Genomic DNA, 16,328 nt, shown 5'->3' with positions numbered 1-16,328 from the left:
TGAGATGAGATGAGATGAGATGAGGTAAGACAAGTCAAGTCAAGTCAAAACAAGACAGACAATGCAAGTCAAGACAAGACAGGAGAAGACAAATCAGAGCAGAACAGGACAGAACAAGACAAGGCAAGGCACTCCAAGCCAAGCCAGGACAGGACAAAAAAAGTTGTCAAGACAAGAAAAGACAGGACAAGACAGGACAGGACAAAACAAGACAGGGCAAGGCAAGACAAGACAGGATAAATGTGATGGCTATGGTTATTATCATTTATGTAAAATTATTAGTAATATTTTTATTATTTATTAATATAAAATATTAATAACCTTTTATCTCTATATGTGCAGATTCTAGTGCACAGTTGTGGATATATCCCATAAACTGGTACAATTTAACAATTTTGAATCAAATTGGAAAAATACTAAACAGTTATTCAATTAAGACCCGAGAGTGCAATTCTGGCTCTTGTCCACCAGATGGCGACTTGACAAGACACTTGGAGGCTGCTAAACAGCTAAGAGAGACAAAGTGTCAGGGCATGCAATTAAAGAACCTTTTACAGAAACTTAAATCAATTTATGATCACGAATTATAGCTCCAAGCATAACTGGGGTGCTGCATTTATAAACTGTAGATCACAATATCATGCAGGCTAAAGCCTGGGGATTTTAAACAGAACCAAAACTGGTGTTAAACATGTGGACACTGGAAAAGATACAGTTTCCTGATGAAAGCTTATTGCTATGCTGGTTGCTATGCTGGTCACTGCTGAGATTCATGGGGACCTGGCGGGGCCATAGCTGGTTGCTGCTGAGGCTCAGGGACCTGCTGGGGGCTGCCATCTCCCACAGCTACGAGGGTGTGCTGTAGAGGCTCTGCCAGGCTGTGCTGGAGCCTGGTTCACCTGGAATGGCTCTCGGGCGATTGCTAGCCTGGCAGACCTGCGGAGTCTGCTGGACACTGTGGGGGGAGGCAGTTCCCCTCCTGGAGCGGCTGGAGAGTGTGGGGGCCGCATGGAGCAGCACAGCTTTCCCCTGGTTCAGCTCGGAAATGGCCAAGCATCCAGGACACTCACAGACAGTCCTGGCAGAGCATAGACCACTGGTACTCTGAATTGTGTGGAGCTTAACTCACAAAACTGTGGAGCAGTAGGCAGCAGCTCCCTCTCCTGCAGCTGAGCAGCCATCACAAAGGGGCTGCTAGGCACGGTCCTAAGTGCCACGCTAAGACTTTGGCTCGCAGGTCTGCAGCTTCATGGCTTCAGCAGACACTTAAACTGCCAACAGGGTTTCACACAAGTCCTCCCAACTGGCTAAGCTTACCAGTGGGGTCTCAGTCCCTCAGGGTGCAGTGGTAGCTTCTTTCTATCAGCAGGACTGGGGTATAATGTTAAGCTGTAGTGAAGCGAAAGACTCTTTGCTGGTTTCCGGGTAAACTGAGGCACGCTGGCTCTCGCTGGTTAGCAGGCTTCTCTCCGGACTGCAGATAAAGGCAGAGCATGTGCACGGAGCAAGAGAGCAATAACAAAAGCAATAGAGCAAGAGCAAAAGAGCAGAAGAGCAAAGAGTGAGTTGTTTACAAATTGGGGTAATATTTATAATTTGCTTGGGCTTGGATTTAGCCAATAGTCACACTTGATAAACAGCATTAGCCAATAGCAAAGCATGTGGTTAGAATTATGCCCAAACTTAGAATAATCACAAGCATCCCACAAGGTGGGTGCATGATCTGGCAGGTTGGGTTGTTTACCCAGGCTTGGAGATGCCTGACCATTTGTTTAGTCAAATCTAGGCTGAGTACCCACTCCAGAAAGGAGAGGGAGAGTGGGGGGGAGGGGGGTTGAGCAAAATATGTAGAGACAAGTTTTGGCAATATTTGGGGCATAATTCAGGGTCGGTACTGGGACCAGTGCTGTTCAATATATTCATCAAGGACCTGGATGAGGGCACCGAGTGCACTGTCAGCAGGTTTGCTGAGCACACCAAACTGGGTGGAGTGGCTGACACACCAGAGGGTTGTGCTGCCATTCAGCCAGACCTGGACAGGCTGGAGAGCTGGACAGGGAGAAATGAAATTAAGTTCAACAAGGGCAAGTGTAGAGTTGTGCATCTGGGAAAGAGCAATGCCATGGACCAGTATAGGTTGGGGAATGAGCTGCTGGAGAGCAGTGAAGGGGAAAAGGACCTGGGGGTGCCAGTGGATGGAAGGTTGACCATGAGCCAACAATGTGCTCTTGTGGCCAAGAAGGCCAGTGGTAGCCTAGGTTGTATTAGAAGGGGTGTGGTCAGTAAGTCGAGAGAGGTTCTCTTCCCTCTCTACTCTGCCCTCGTGAGGCCCCATCTGGAATATTGTGGTGTCCAGTTCTGGGTCCTCAGTTCAAGAAGAACCTCAGGGAACTGCTTGAAAGAGTCCATCACAGAGCCACAAAAATGGTGGAGTGGAACATCTTCTTTATGAGGAGAGCCTGAGGGAGCTGAGGGCTCTTCAGCTTGGAGAAGAGGAGACTGAGAGGTGACCTCATTCCTGTTTATAAATACATAAAGGGTGAGTGCCAAGAGGATGGAGCCAGGCTCTTCTTGGTGATGCCCAGTGACAGGACAAAGGGCAATGGGTGGAAGTTGAGGCATAGGAAGTTCCATGCAAACAGGAGGAAGAATTATTTCACTGTGAGGGTGACAGAACACTGGAAGAGGATGATCAGGGATGTTGTGGAGTCTCCTTCTCTGGAGATATTCAAGAGTTGTCTGGATGAGTTCCTGTGTGACCTAATATAGGTGATCCTGCTTTGGCAGGGGGATTGGACTGGATGGTCTCTTGAGGTCCCTTCCAACCCCTAACATTCTGTGATTCTGTGAATTCTGGGCATATGCACCCTTCACCACAAGAGAAGACAGGACAAGACAAAACAAGTCAACACACATCAAGACAAGTCAAGGCAAGACAGGAGATGACAGGATCTTTATTGATAACAGTGGATCCCTGAGCCTTGACATTATTTGCATTTGGGTTTTGGGCAGCAAAAAGAGGACAGAAAAACATCTCCCCATGGGTAATTGCGCAAATTGGACTTTATGGTTCTCAGGTTGAGTCTCTGATTTGAGAGAGAATTGGGGAATGTAGGGAATCAGACCCAAAGGAGGATGCTGACACCACTCTGATCCCCCCAGTTCATTGGGCTGCCAGTGTTGCCTTCCTACTGGACTCTGGGGTTCCAGCTGAGCCGCTATGATTACAAGTCCCTGGATGATCTGAAGGCTGTGGTGGAGCGGAACAGAGCCATTGGCCTCCCTTATGTGAGTAAAAATCTCAGGGTTTGGTCCTCCTCATCTAGGGCTGTTTTGATTGGCTGCAAGTTTGCTTCTCAAGAAGTTTTACTTTGAAATTTCCCTCTCAAGAGGCATTTGGATTAAAATTTAGATCTCAAGATCTTTTTGGGGATTAAAATTTTCATCTCATGAAATTTTTTGGCTCAATAAGATTCCACCTCAATAAGATTTTGGCTTAAAATACCCATTTCAGTAACTTTTTGGTTTAAAATTCCCACCTCAGAAGTTTTTAGCTTAAAATTTGCATCTCAAGAAGTTGTTTTTGGTTAAAATTTCCATCCCAAGAAAATTTTGGCTTAAATTTTTTGTCTCAAGAAGTTTTTGGCTTAGAAGTTGTATCTGAAGAAGTTTTTTTTGGCTTAAAATTTTCATCCCAATAAGGTTTTTTTCTTGAAATTTCCATCTCAGGCAGGTTTTGGCTTGAAAATTCCATCTCAGGAAGGTTTTTTACTTCAAATTTTCCTCTCAAGAAGATTTCTGGCTTAAAGTTACCTTCTGAAGAACTTTTTTGGATCCAAATTTTCATCTCATGAAGTTTTTTTTGTCTTAAAATTTCCATCTCAGTAACTTTATGGCTTAAAATTTTCACCTCAAGAAGTTTTCTTGGCTTAAAATTTCCATCTCAATAAGGTTTTGGGTTAAAATTTCCATCTCAGCAAAGCAGGTCGGTAGAGGATCTGGAAGGTGTGGTGGACAAGACGCCGTCTATGGGCCAGCAGCGTCCTCTTGTGGCCACAAGAAGGACCCATTTAGAAAGGTTTAAAAATTACTTCAGGTGCCCACATCCAGCTAAGGCCAGAGGGGATGGTGGATACTGCTTTTCTGGGCAGTGTGTTGAGAGGACCTGATGTGGCTGGACCCTCTCTTGTCCCATCTGAAGTCCTGTTTGATGTCGCTCTTCCAGGATGTCCAGTACACAGACATTGACTACATGGAGGAAAGGAAGGATTTCACCTATGACAAAGAGAAGTTCAAAGACCTGCCCAGCTTCCGAGCCTACCTGCACGATCATGGGCAGAAGTACATCATCATCCTGGTGAGCACTCCCTGCTGCTCCTCCTTCTCCCTTCCTTCTCCTCCCTTTCTTCTCTCTTCCTCCTCCTTCTTCTCCCTTTCATTTCCTTATTCTGCCTTTCTCTTCCTTATTCTCCCCTTCCTTTTCCTTCTGCCTTTCTCCTCCTTCTCCTTGTCTCCTCCTTCTCCTTCTCCCTGTCTCCTTCTTTTCCCTTTCTCCTCCTCCCTTTCTTCTTCTTCTTCTTCTCCTTCTCCTTCTCCTTCTCCTTCTCCTTCTCCTTCTCCTTCTCCTTCTCCTTCTCCTTCTCCTTCTCCTTCTCCTTCTCCTTCTCCTTCTCCTTCTCCTTCTCCTTCTCCTTCTCCTTCTCCTTCTCCTTCTCCTTCTCCTTCTCCCTTTCTCTTCTTTCTCATTTCCTCCTCCTTCTGTCTTCTCCTCCTCCTTCTCCCTTTCTCCTTCTCCTCTCATTTTCTTTCTTATTCTCCTTCTCCCTTTCTCCTTCTCCTCCTCCTTCTCCTCCTCCTCCTCCTCCTTCTCCTCCTCCTTCTCCTTCTCCTTCTCCTTCTCCTTCTCCTTCTCCTTCTCCTTCTCCTTCTCCTTCTCCTTCTCCTTCTCCTTCTCCTTCTCCTTCTCCTTCTCCTTCTCCTTCTCCTTCTCCTTCTCCTTCTCCTTCTCCTTCTCCTTCTCCTCCTCCCTTTCTCCTCTTTCTCATTTTCTCCTCCTTCTGTCTCCTCTTCCTCCTTCTCCTCTCATTTTCTTTCTTATTCTCCTTCTCCCTTTCTCCTCCTATCTCCTCCTCCTCCTTCTCCCTGTCTCCTTCTTTTTCCTTTCTCTTCCTCCTCCTTCTCCCTTTCTCCTCTTCCTCCTTTTCTCCTCCTTCTGTCTCCTCTTCCTCCTCCTTCTCCCTTTCTCCTCCTTCTCTCATTTTCCTTCTCATTCTTCTTCTCCCTTTCTCCTACTCCTTCTCCCTCTCTTCTTCTTTTCCCTTTCTCCTCCTCCTCCTTCTCTGTTTCTCCTCCTTCTTTTCTTCTCTTTCTCCCTTTCTCCTCCTTCTTCTCCCCTTCATACAGCCCTGGTGCCCCAGTTAACCTTTTCCTGCCTTGGTCTCTCCACATCAGGACCCAGCCATCTCCTTAGAGCCCCTGTCTGATGGCTCCCCATACCTGACCTATGAGAGGGGGCAGAGCAGGGGCATCTGGGTGAACGAGTCCAACAGTGACACACCATTGATTGGCCAGGTAATGACCCCAGGGCAGAGACTCCAGACCCCCTTTGCTTGGGGCTGGAACAATTCACATGGCCATTTCCTGGTGCTTTTGGTAAACTTTCCTCTTTTCAGGCTATTTCCTGGGGTTCTGTTTTGTAACATTTCCCTCTTTTAATGCTATTTCCCAGTTTCTTTGTGTAACATTTTTCTCTTTTCAGGCTATTTCCTGGGGGTTTTATAATTTTATTTTTATATGTTGCCTTTCACAAAGGAAATGGAGCAGTTCTTAAGGGCTGGGGGCAAGGGTGGCCATGTCTATTTGTTGGCACCAGTTCTCAGGGAGCCATTCCCCCTCCACAGCTCCCAAACTGGTTTTGTAATTGGACAAGGAATGTGGCAGATACTGAGAAATGGCCACAAATAAAACTGATTTGGACATAAAAGGACTTTGGAGTTTAGAGCTCAGCATTTAACAGAGATGATTTTTGCCTTCTGAGGGTGTTGGTAATAAGAGACAGAGAGAGCCCACCTTGAATACTGAGTCCAGTTCTGGTGTCTCCAACATAAGGACTTGGAGCTGTTGGAGCGAGTCCAGAGGAGGCCACAAAGATGATCCAAGGGCTGGAGCACCTCTGCTGTGAGGATAGACTGAGGGAGCTGGGGGTGTTCAGCCTGGAGAGGAGAAGACTCCTTAGAGCTGCCTTCCAATAGCCGAAGGGATCCTACAGGAAGGCTGCAGAAGGGCTTTCCATGATGGTGTCTAGAGACAGGACAAGGGGGAATGGTTTGAAGCAGTGGGAGAGCAGGGTGGGACTGGATCTTAAGAAGTTCTTCAGTATGAGGGTGGTGAGACTCTGCTGCCAAGGGAGGCTGTGGATGCCTTCTCCCTGGGGGTCTTCAAGGCCAGGCTGGATGAGGCCTTGAGCATCTGAGTCTAATTGAGAGGTGTCCCTGCCCATGGTGGGGAGTTTGGAGGAGAGGGTCTCTGAGGCCCCTTTCAACCTGATCCATTCTGTGATTCTATGATAATTTAATTAAACTTTATTTAAATTAATTTTGTTTAATGTAATTTGATTTAACATAATTTAGTTTTAGTTAGTATGTTTTATTTCAATTTAATGTAATTTAATTTAACTTAAATTGATTTAACTTAATTTAACTTAATTAACTTAACAAACTTGATTTATTTTAATTTAATTTAATGATTTCCCTCATTGGTGGCAGGTGTGGCCAGGACAAACGGTATTCCCAGACTTCACCAACCCTGAGTGCACCAGCTGGTGGGTGGAGGAATGCAAAATCTTCTACAACGAAGTGCCCTATGATGGGCTCTGGATCGTGAGTAAATCCTGGTTTGGGGCTTTTTTAGCAGAGTTTGATGCATTTGGGTGAAATTTGTGTTTTTCTTTTTCCTGTGTCAGAGGAATTTTGATAGAAATTGCATTCAGGTGATGTGGTGGGTGCCTGCTTCTGTCCATAAAAAGTTATTTAATTAATGATCCAATTTAATTTAATTTATCTATGAACTCACCAGGACCATTATTACCACACTTACAAAATAAATTTAAGAAAAATGGAGTTTCAGAAATTTCAGAAGTTGTAAAATTGAATTGCAGAATTTATAAAATTTGATTTCAAAATGTAATTTTAGAATTTCTAATACTTAATTTTGGAATTTAAATAATTTATATAAATTAGTTTTAAAATTTGTAAAATTTAAATTTCAGAATTTCATTTTAGAGTTTATGAAATTTAATTTCAGAACTTACAACATTTAATTTCACACTTGCATTTCTGAATGTAATTTCAGAATTTAATTTCAGTATTTAGATTTTTTTCCCTCTCCTTTGGGGAGAAATTCTTTTCCCACCTGAGAAAAGATGAAAACCCTTCATAGGATTTGTGATTTCAACACAGTAAAGCCGTTTTTCAGACTGGGCAGGCTTGGGAGATGGTCAGAGAGGAACCTCATGAGGTTCAACCAGGGCAAGGGGAGGGTCCTGCTGCTGGGGAGGAACAACCTCCTGCACCAGGACAAGTGAGGGGGGACCTGCTGGGAAGCAGCTACAGGGAGAAGGACCTGGGAAGTTAGAACTTGCCAAGTCAGTATGCAGCTGTTATCTCCCCCAGCAAAGGAAGCAAGAAGCGAAATGCTGAAACACACTGCTAGGCTGCCACAACAGAACAGAACTGAACATTGTTTTGAGAACTAAATCTTAAGGGAGCTATCCCTCCCTCCAATGGAATAATTTAGAATAATCATTATTTTTCCTTTTTACACCCAATAGTGATTTATTTACATTCTTACTACTTTCTGGTCAAAATCTGAGAAAAAATTTAAAGGCATAGTGTGATGGTTTGAAACTGTCTTTTTAATTTTTCCTTGCAAAGTTCAGAACAGAGAAAGTGAAAGAATGTAAATAAGTCACTATTGGGTGTAAGAAAGCAAAATAATGATTGTTCTAAACACTTCCATTGGATAGATAGAAATGTTTAAGAACTATTACCCAAAACAAACTAGGCATTCGGCACATTCTGCATTTGGCAGTGGGGGCAGTTGCTGGGCTGTCTGGCTGCTGTTTCTTCTTCTCTTCTGGCTGAAGATAACACACTGACCTTGGCAGCTAAGTTAACAACTTTCTGCTTAACTAACTCTGCTTCTCTGTCCAGGGGAGTCTGGGGGGGAAGCTCCTGGGAGAGAGAGGCCCCTTTGGGAGGGTCTCCTTGGGGGGAAGCAAAGGGAGATCTGTTTTCTGTTGATTGTATATATTTGTGAATGTTGTGAATTTTGTATATTTGTACATATTCATTGCATTTCATTGTAGATTTTAGACTCTGCTTGTAAATACAGCTTTTCATTTGCTTCCAGACTGAGCTAGCCTGGTTATTGTTGGGGGGGGGGGGGAATTTCAGCTCACACCGACACACTCTTGCAGCTAGATCTGCCTGATGGTTGTGTTGTTGTTCTTCAGTAGCTTTGCTCTTAGGAATGTGAGCATCGATGTGTCTCACTTTCACTGGGATTCTCTCAATGCGAGCAGCAATGTCTTGCCACAGATCTGCAGCCCAGATTGGCTTTCCTTTCCTCTGCCAGCCATTCTTCTTCCAGTCTTTCAGCCAACCCCACAAGGCATTGGCTACCATCCACGAGTCAGTGTAGAGATAAAGCTTTGGCCATCTCTCACGTTCAGCTATGTGAAGAGCTAGGTGGACAGCTTTTACCTCTGCGAATTGACTGGATTCTCCTTCTCCATCTCTCGCTTCTGCAACTCTGCGCGTTGGACTCCACACTGCAGATTTCCATCTCCGCTTGTTCCCAACAAGACAACAGGAACCGTCTGTGAACAAAGCATATCTCTTTTCATCATCAGACAGATCACTGTAAGGAGGAGCTTCCTCAGCACGAGTTACTCTCTCCTCTGGAGGTTTAGCACAGCTTGTGCCTTCTGGCCAGTGTGTGATCACCTCCACCAAACCAGGCCTTTCGAGATTTCCCATTCGAGCTCTCTGTGTTATTAGAGCCATCCACTTAGACCAGGTAGCATCTGTTGCATGATGTGGTGAAGAACCTTTGCCTTTGAACATCCAATTCAGAACTGGCAATCTAGGAGCTAGAAGAAGTTGTGACTCAGTTCCGATGACTTCAGAAGCAGCTTTCACTCCTTCATAAGCAGCTAAAATCTCTTTCTCTGTTGGAGTGTAGTTTGCCTCTGAGCCTCTGTAGCCACAACCCCAGAAACCAAGAGGACGTCCTCGTGTCTCCCCTGGAGCTCTTTGCCATAAGCACCAGGTTGGACCATTGTCACTCGCAGCTGTGTACAGAATGTTCTTAATGTCTGGACCAGTTCGGACAGGTCCCAGACCCATTGCTTGGACTACCTCTCGCTTGATCTGGTCAAAGGCTGCTTGTTGCTCAGGACCCCATTGGAAACTTGTGGCAGTTTAGGCTGGGTGCCCCCTGCCACTGCCGCATGAGATACACCTCTGGTGTCCTGGGTGCCCACCCACAGGGGTGGACACAGGAAACGACGTATTTCTACCCATAAGTCCTGCACCCTATAAGGCCATCTGCAAAGTCATTCTCTTCCTCTTTCTTCCCTCTCTGCTCCCACGGGAGATGTCCTCTCTTATCGGGTAATGCCGGGGGAGTATCCTCAAGGCCTCTTAGGCCTGTCTAGGCCTAATGCCAGGAGGAGAATGGAGGGGGGGGCAGTCTCAGACCTGGCCAGCCTGAGACTTGCCTAGCAGCGGGAGGGGGAAGAAAGAGCCCTGGGGGGTTTGGGTTTACCCTCAGGTGGGAAGAAGGGAAGGATTGGGAAGCTTTTGGGAATTCTGTGAGGGGTTCTGTACGCTTTGGGATACTCTTTGTCACTATGCTTTGTAGCTTGCAGTTCTCTGTAGCTTCACCAATTGCTTTTCCATTTAAACTTTCCATCACTCTCCAGTCCGTTTGTGTGAGTCTCATTCTTTTGTCCCTTTCGGGGCAAGAGACGATCTGTCTGGCCCCAAACCAGCACAAAACTGTTTCTCTTTCGAGTCACATCATATAGAGATTTCACAATCTGACTGTATCCAGGAATGTGCAGTCTCCAAAATCCCACTATGCCTAAGAAACGCAGAGTTTCTTTCTTGTTGATGGGATTTGCCATGGTGGAGACTCTGTTTATCACATCCATTGGGATGTGACGGCGACCATCTTGCCACCGCACTCCCAGAAACTGGATTTCTCTGGCAGGTCCTTTCACCTTGTCTCGCTTGATAGTGAAACCAGCTTGCAAGAGAATGTCAAGGATTTTATTACCTTTCTCGAAGACTTCTTCAGCAGTCTCACCCCAGACGATGATGTCATCGATGAACTGAATGTGTTCTGGAGCTCCACCTTTCTCCAAAGCATCATGGATCACCGCATGGCAGATGGTTGAACTGTGAATCCACCCCTGGGGCAAACGATTGAATGTGTACTGAATGCCTCTCCAGGTGAAAGCAAACTGAGGCCTGCATTCCTCTGCTATGGGAATAGAGAAGAAAGCATTAGCAATGTCTATGGTAGCATACCATTTGGCCTGCTTGGATTCCAGCTCATATTGGAGTTCCATCATGTCTGGTACTGCTGCACTCATGGGTGGAGTTACTTCATTCAAGGCACGGAAATCAACTGTCAGACGCCACTCTCCATTCTGCTTTCTCACAGGCCAGATTGGACTGTTGAAAGGTGAATGAGTTTTGCTGATGACCTTCTGACTCTCCAGCTGACGAATCAAGTTTTGAATGGGCACCAAAGAGTCACGGTTGGTTCTGTATTGTCTGTGATGCACAGTTTGAGAAGCAACCGGCAGCTTTACATCCTCTATCTCATGTTGTCCCACAACTGCAGATTCATCTGAAAGCTCAGGTCTAATGGACAACTTCAATTTTCCTCCATCGATTTCTACAGTTGCTATTCCAAAAGCCCATTTGTAACCCTTAGGGTCTTTAAAACGCCCTTCTCTCAGAAAGTCAATTCCCAAAATACAAGGTGCATTAGGACCTGTTACAATAGTATGTTTCTTCCACTGCTTCCCAGTTAAACTTATATCAACCTCTATCTTAAACAACTCTTGAGATCCACCTGTGACTCCCTGAATAGTTATAGATTCTCCCCCTTGATAATTTGATGGTATTATGGTGCACTGAGCTCCTGTGTCAACCAGGGCCCTGTACTTCTGAAATTTTGAAGTGCCAGGCCACTGGATGTACACATCCCAATAGATTCTGTTATCTCCATTATCCCTTACCTCCCCCTGGCGGAAGGCAGGGCACCCCTAGTTGTGGGGATTACCTCCACATGTACAGCTGGCACAACGTCCAGCACCAGAATTAGGATCACTGTTGGAGCTATCAGAGTTGTTCTGGGAAACTGAGGAAGCGACAGCTACCCTCCTGGTATTGCTACCTCGGGATCTGCCCCTCTGCAGCTCCCGTAACCTCTTGAAAAGATCAGAAGTTGGTTGACCATCCCATCTGTTCATGTTCTCACCAAACTGATCACGCAGAGTTATCCAGATACTGCCACGTGATTGCCTCTGCTGTCTGTTTTGGTTTGACCTATTCTGGAATGGCCTTCTTGGAGCACGTCTGTTCCTAACAGCTGAAACTTGTATCCATCTGGAGGAAGAGGAATCAGAATCATCCCCCTTCATCAAGTTGGATATGGAGGTTTTAAGTTCCTCCTTCAGCTCTTTCATGCAATTCTCCATCTTTCCAGACAGAGTTTCAATGGCTGAAACCAAAGAAGTACGTGCAAGACTATCCTCCAATTGCCTCATTTGGTCAGTGAAATGGCCAACAGTGGGAGGCACTCCACCATAATTTCTTGCCACAATCCTGCTTGCCAGAATAGTGGCATAATTAGGAGGAGCAAGCTTAATGAGCTTTTTGGCAAGGCCTGTTCCAACAGGAATTTCATCAGGATTCAGAGTCTTATGATCTCCATACATTACTTCTCTCACAGCAAACTCTCTCAGACGCTTGATTCCCTCAGCTATTGTGGTCCAAGGCTTAGGGTTCCATGGTAAATCATCTCTGCTGGGGTACCTCAGCGAGACTGCCAGTAGGAGGCGTGCCCACAGAGAAACTTTACCAATGCACTTGCCTAGATGCCTGTCTATGCCTGTATCCTTTGAGAGCATCCCCAACTGAGAGGCCGACTTGTCACCTACCACCAATGCTGGGGCTCCCATATCAAAACACCTGGCTAGCCAAGACAGGACTGGCTCATTATCTCCTCTGATGTAATCCTTCCTCACATGTCTAATTTCCTGTCTGGGTGCATTAGCTGACTGTATGTCATCCTCATCATCATCATCATCATCATCATCATCCTGAGGTTGCTGTCCCCATAATCCTGTTGTAATCCTCCGTTGAATTTCCTTGAGTTCAGAGGCTCTGCCAGCAGTTGCTAATCTACCAGGGTCTACATCCTGACCTACATCTCCATCATCCATGTGGGGTCTCAAGAGGTCTACCAGAGTTTTAAGGCTAACCCTCTCTTCCTCATCAGAAGGATCTTTCTTAAGAGAGGGACCCTGAGTAGAAGGACCCTCATCTCCATCTGCACATTCTCCTGCAGCATCTGCATCTCCTCCTGCAGCTCCTTTGCGCTTTCTGGTGATAGTGGCAACCAAATTTACTGGCTTGGTTTTCACATTCACAGCAGAGTTGGAAGAGCAAGTAGCCTTATGTCTTTCTTGACACAGTGCTATCAGTAGCCATATGATTATTCCAAGAAGCAACAAAATTAAGGCAAGCACAAGATATCTAGGGTACCACTGGTTCCAAAGACCCTCTGTAGTTGTAAGAGGAGTAACAAACTCATATGTGTCTGCTAGCACATCCATAGTTGAGTTACCATAGCTTCTTAGCCCAATAAGACCACAACAGAATTCACCAACATTCAGTAACTTATTCTTAACCCAAAGAAACGACTTATATGCCACATATCTCACAATCTTGTCTATCATGCAGGTAACAGCCCATCTGTAGACAATTGCACCGATAATAGATGAAATAAAATTACTCAAAATCCAAAACAGCTTCATTTTGCTTCCTAATCTGAGCAGAAATAAATCAAACAAGCAATCGAGCCCTGAGATGGAGCGCCAAAAATAAAAAGTGTGTCGGTGTGAGCTGAAATTCCCCCCCCCCCAACAATAACCAGGCTAGCTCAGTCTGGAAGCAAATGAAAAGCTGTATTTACAAGCAGAGTCTAAAATCTACAATGAAATGCAATGAATATGTACAAATATACAAAATTCACAACATTCACAAATATATACAATCAACAGAAAAGCACAACCGATCTCCCTTTGCTTCCCCCCAAGGGGACCCTCCCAAAGGGGCCTCTCTCTCCCAGGAGCTTCCCCCCCAGACTCCCCTGGACAGAGAAGCAGAGTTAGTTAAGCAGAAAGTTGTTAACTTAGCTGCCAAGGTCAGTGTGTTATCTTCAGCCAGAAGAGAAGAAGAAACAGCAGCCAGACAGCCCAGCAACTGCCCCCCACTGCCGAATGCAGAATGTGCCGAATGCCTAGTTTGTTTTGGGTAATAGTTCTTAAACATTTCTATCTATCCAATGGAAGTGTTTAGAACAATCGTTATTTTGCTTTCTTACACCCAATAGTGACTTATTTACATTCTTTCACTTTCTCTGTTCTGAACTTTGCAAGGAAAAATTAAAAAGACAGTTTCAAACCATCACAGCATAGCCCTAAAACCAGTACAGGAAGCAAGAGGATGGAGCCAGACTCTTGTCAGTACTCCCCAGTGACAGCACAAGGGGCAAGAGGCACAAACTGGAACCCAGGAGGTTCCATCTGAACAGAAGGAGAAACTTCTTTGGTGTGACGGTGTTGGATGCCTGAAGCAGGCTGCCCAGAGAGGTGATGGAGTCTCCTTCTCTAGAGAGATTCCAGAACCACCTGGTCATTGTGATGATGGGCAAGCTGCTGTGGGTGCCTCTGATGGAGCAGGGGGGTTGGACTGCATGACCTCCAGACATCCTTCCAGTGATCCCTCCAGTGCCCACCATGGTGATCACCATGTGATGCTTTTCAGTAGTGATTCTAGACAACCTTGGGCCATTGGGATTGATTTACCTCAGTCTTCACTGGCAAGGGCTCCAGCTGCACTCCCAGAGTAACGGAAGATAATGGCAGGGACTGGAAGAAGGAACTGCCCATGGTGAGTGAAGATCAGGTTCATGACCATCTGAAGAACCTGAAAGTGTTCAAGTCCATGGGACCCGACGAGATTCACCAATGTGTGCTGAGGGAACCGGGAAGGAGGTTGCTAAACCCCTCTCTTTTATATTCCAAAAGTCCTGGCAGTCCAGGGAGGTCCTCACTGACTGGAAAAGGGTAAACATAACTCCTATTTTCAAAAAGGGAAAGAAGGATGACCCAGAGAACTATAGACCAAGCAGTCTCACCTCTGTACCTGGTAAGCTCAACATGAGCCAGCAGTGTGCACTTGCAGCTGGAAAGCCAGTCACATCCTGGGCTGCACCAAGAGAAGCATAGCCAGCAGGTTGAGGGAGGTGATTCTCCCCCTCTACTCCACTCTGATGAGACCCCACCTGGAGTACTGCATCCAGTTCTGGAACCCATATCACAGGAAAGATCTGGACTTGCTGGAACATATCCAGAGAAGGGCCACAAGGATGATCAGAGGGCTGGAGCAGCTCTCCTATGAGGACAGACTGAAAGAGCTATTCAGTCTGGAGAAGAGAAGGCTCCGAGAAGACCTTATTGTGGCCTTCCAGTATCTGAAGGGGGCCTACAAAAAAGCTGGGGAGGGACTTTTTAGGGTGTCAGGTAGTGATAGGACTGGGGGGAATGGAAAAACGATAGAAATGGGTAGATTCAGATTGGATGTTAGGAAGAAGTTTTTCACCATGAAGGTGATGAGACACTGGAACAGGTTGCTCAGGGAGGTGGTAGAAGCCTCATTCCTGGAGGTTTTTAAGGCAAGGCTGGAGGTGACTCTGAGCAACCTGATCTAGTGTGAGGTGTCCCTGCCTATGGCAGGGGGGTTGGAACTGGGTGATCCTTGAAGTCCCTTCCAACCCTAACAATTCTATGATTCTATGATGATATTAATAGACTATTAATTATCAAGACTGGATAATCTCCAGAGGTCCCTTCCAACCCCACCACGCTGGGATTCATGTTTAAACCCGGATTTGGGAAGAATTAGAGTGACTCATTCCCCCAATTAATTCCCGCATTACCACTTAAAAAGCATCCTTTTTTGACACTCAGAGAGATTTATGTAATATTTTTTCCCATTTTTAAATCTTTTTTGGGTGTGTAAATACATGTCCTTGTTGCTGGATGAGGGCTTCAGTATCTTATGAACATTATTCCTAATTTTTTTGGAGGAGATGATCTCTGAGGTCCCTTTGAACCTGAGCTCTTCTGGGGTTCTAGGATAATCTTCCTGTTAAGAAGATTTGCAAGGATATGTTTGACTGAAAGCTAGGAAGAATGCTTGGTATGAAGAAAGAAAAAAACAATTTGTGAAACTGGAATTTGTGATTTAATTTTTTTCCAGGATATGAATGAAGTCTCCAACTTTGTCCAAGGCTCAACTAAAGGCTGTGAGGAGAATGACTTCAACTATCCACCCTTCATACCACGTAAAGATTTTGCTTTTAGATGTAGGGCAAATCGTAAATTAAAAATTAAAAAAATAAAAATAAACTACAAATAAACTACAAATTAGACCAACTTTTTAAAATACACAAATAAAATAGTAAAACCTAAATAAAAAATTAGATCAAAAATTAAATAATAAAAATTTAAAATTTTAAAAAATTAAATTTAAAAAGTAATTAATGAAAAATTTAAATAAATAAAAACAAAATTTAAATAAATAAAATTAAAATTAAAAAATTAAACAAAAATGGGAATTAAATATTTAAAAAATAAAAAATAAACTAAATATCACCAAAGTTAAATTAAAAAATAAAAAATTAAATACAAAATATTTAAAAATAAATAATTTAAATCAAAATTAAATAAAAATAAATAATGAAATTAAAAATTAAATTAAAAATAAAAAAATAAATTAAAAAATTAAACCCCCCATAAAATATATACCAAAATTAATTAAAAATTAAATTTAAATAAATATTTAAAATTATTAAATCAGAAATGCAATAAAACTGAACTGAGTCTCCTCAAACTTTTTATCCAAGCCCGGTGGCTTCATTGATATGCTCAAGGGTAGGGAAGCTTTCCAGCAGGACCTGGA

The 16,328-nt window shown here is 44.4% G+C and overlaps 1 protein-coding gene across 2 annotated transcripts in view; it reads left to right on the top strand.

Annotated features, from left to right (window-relative positions):
• LOC128980092 (maltase-glucoamylase-like) overlaps positions 1-16,328 on the top strand; it is an 88,994-nt gene that overhangs the window by 12,310 nt on the left and 60,356 nt on the right. For both annotated transcript variants that reach the window (XM_054398532.1, XM_054398531.1), the window contains 5 exons: positions 3,163-3,288; positions 4,226-4,357; positions 5,452-5,571; positions 6,765-6,878; positions 15,627-15,711. In XM_054398532.1, the coding sequence (XP_054254507.1) occupies positions 3,163-3,288; positions 4,226-4,357; positions 5,452-5,571; positions 6,765-6,878; positions 15,627-15,711 (577 nt within the window). The remainder of the gene's footprint in view (positions 1-3,162; positions 3,289-4,225; positions 4,358-5,451; positions 5,572-6,764; positions 6,879-15,626; positions 15,712-16,328) is intronic.

Source organism: Indicator indicator, unplaced genomic scaffold, assembly GCF_027791375.1.
Source record: "Indicator indicator isolate 239-I01 unplaced genomic scaffold, UM_Iind_1.1 iindUn_scaffold_63, whole genome shotgun sequence".
NCBI classification, from domain to species: Eukaryota; Metazoa; Chordata; class Aves; order Piciformes; family Indicatoridae; genus Indicator; species Indicator indicator.
This window is presented reverse-complemented; position numbering and strand designations above follow the sequence as displayed.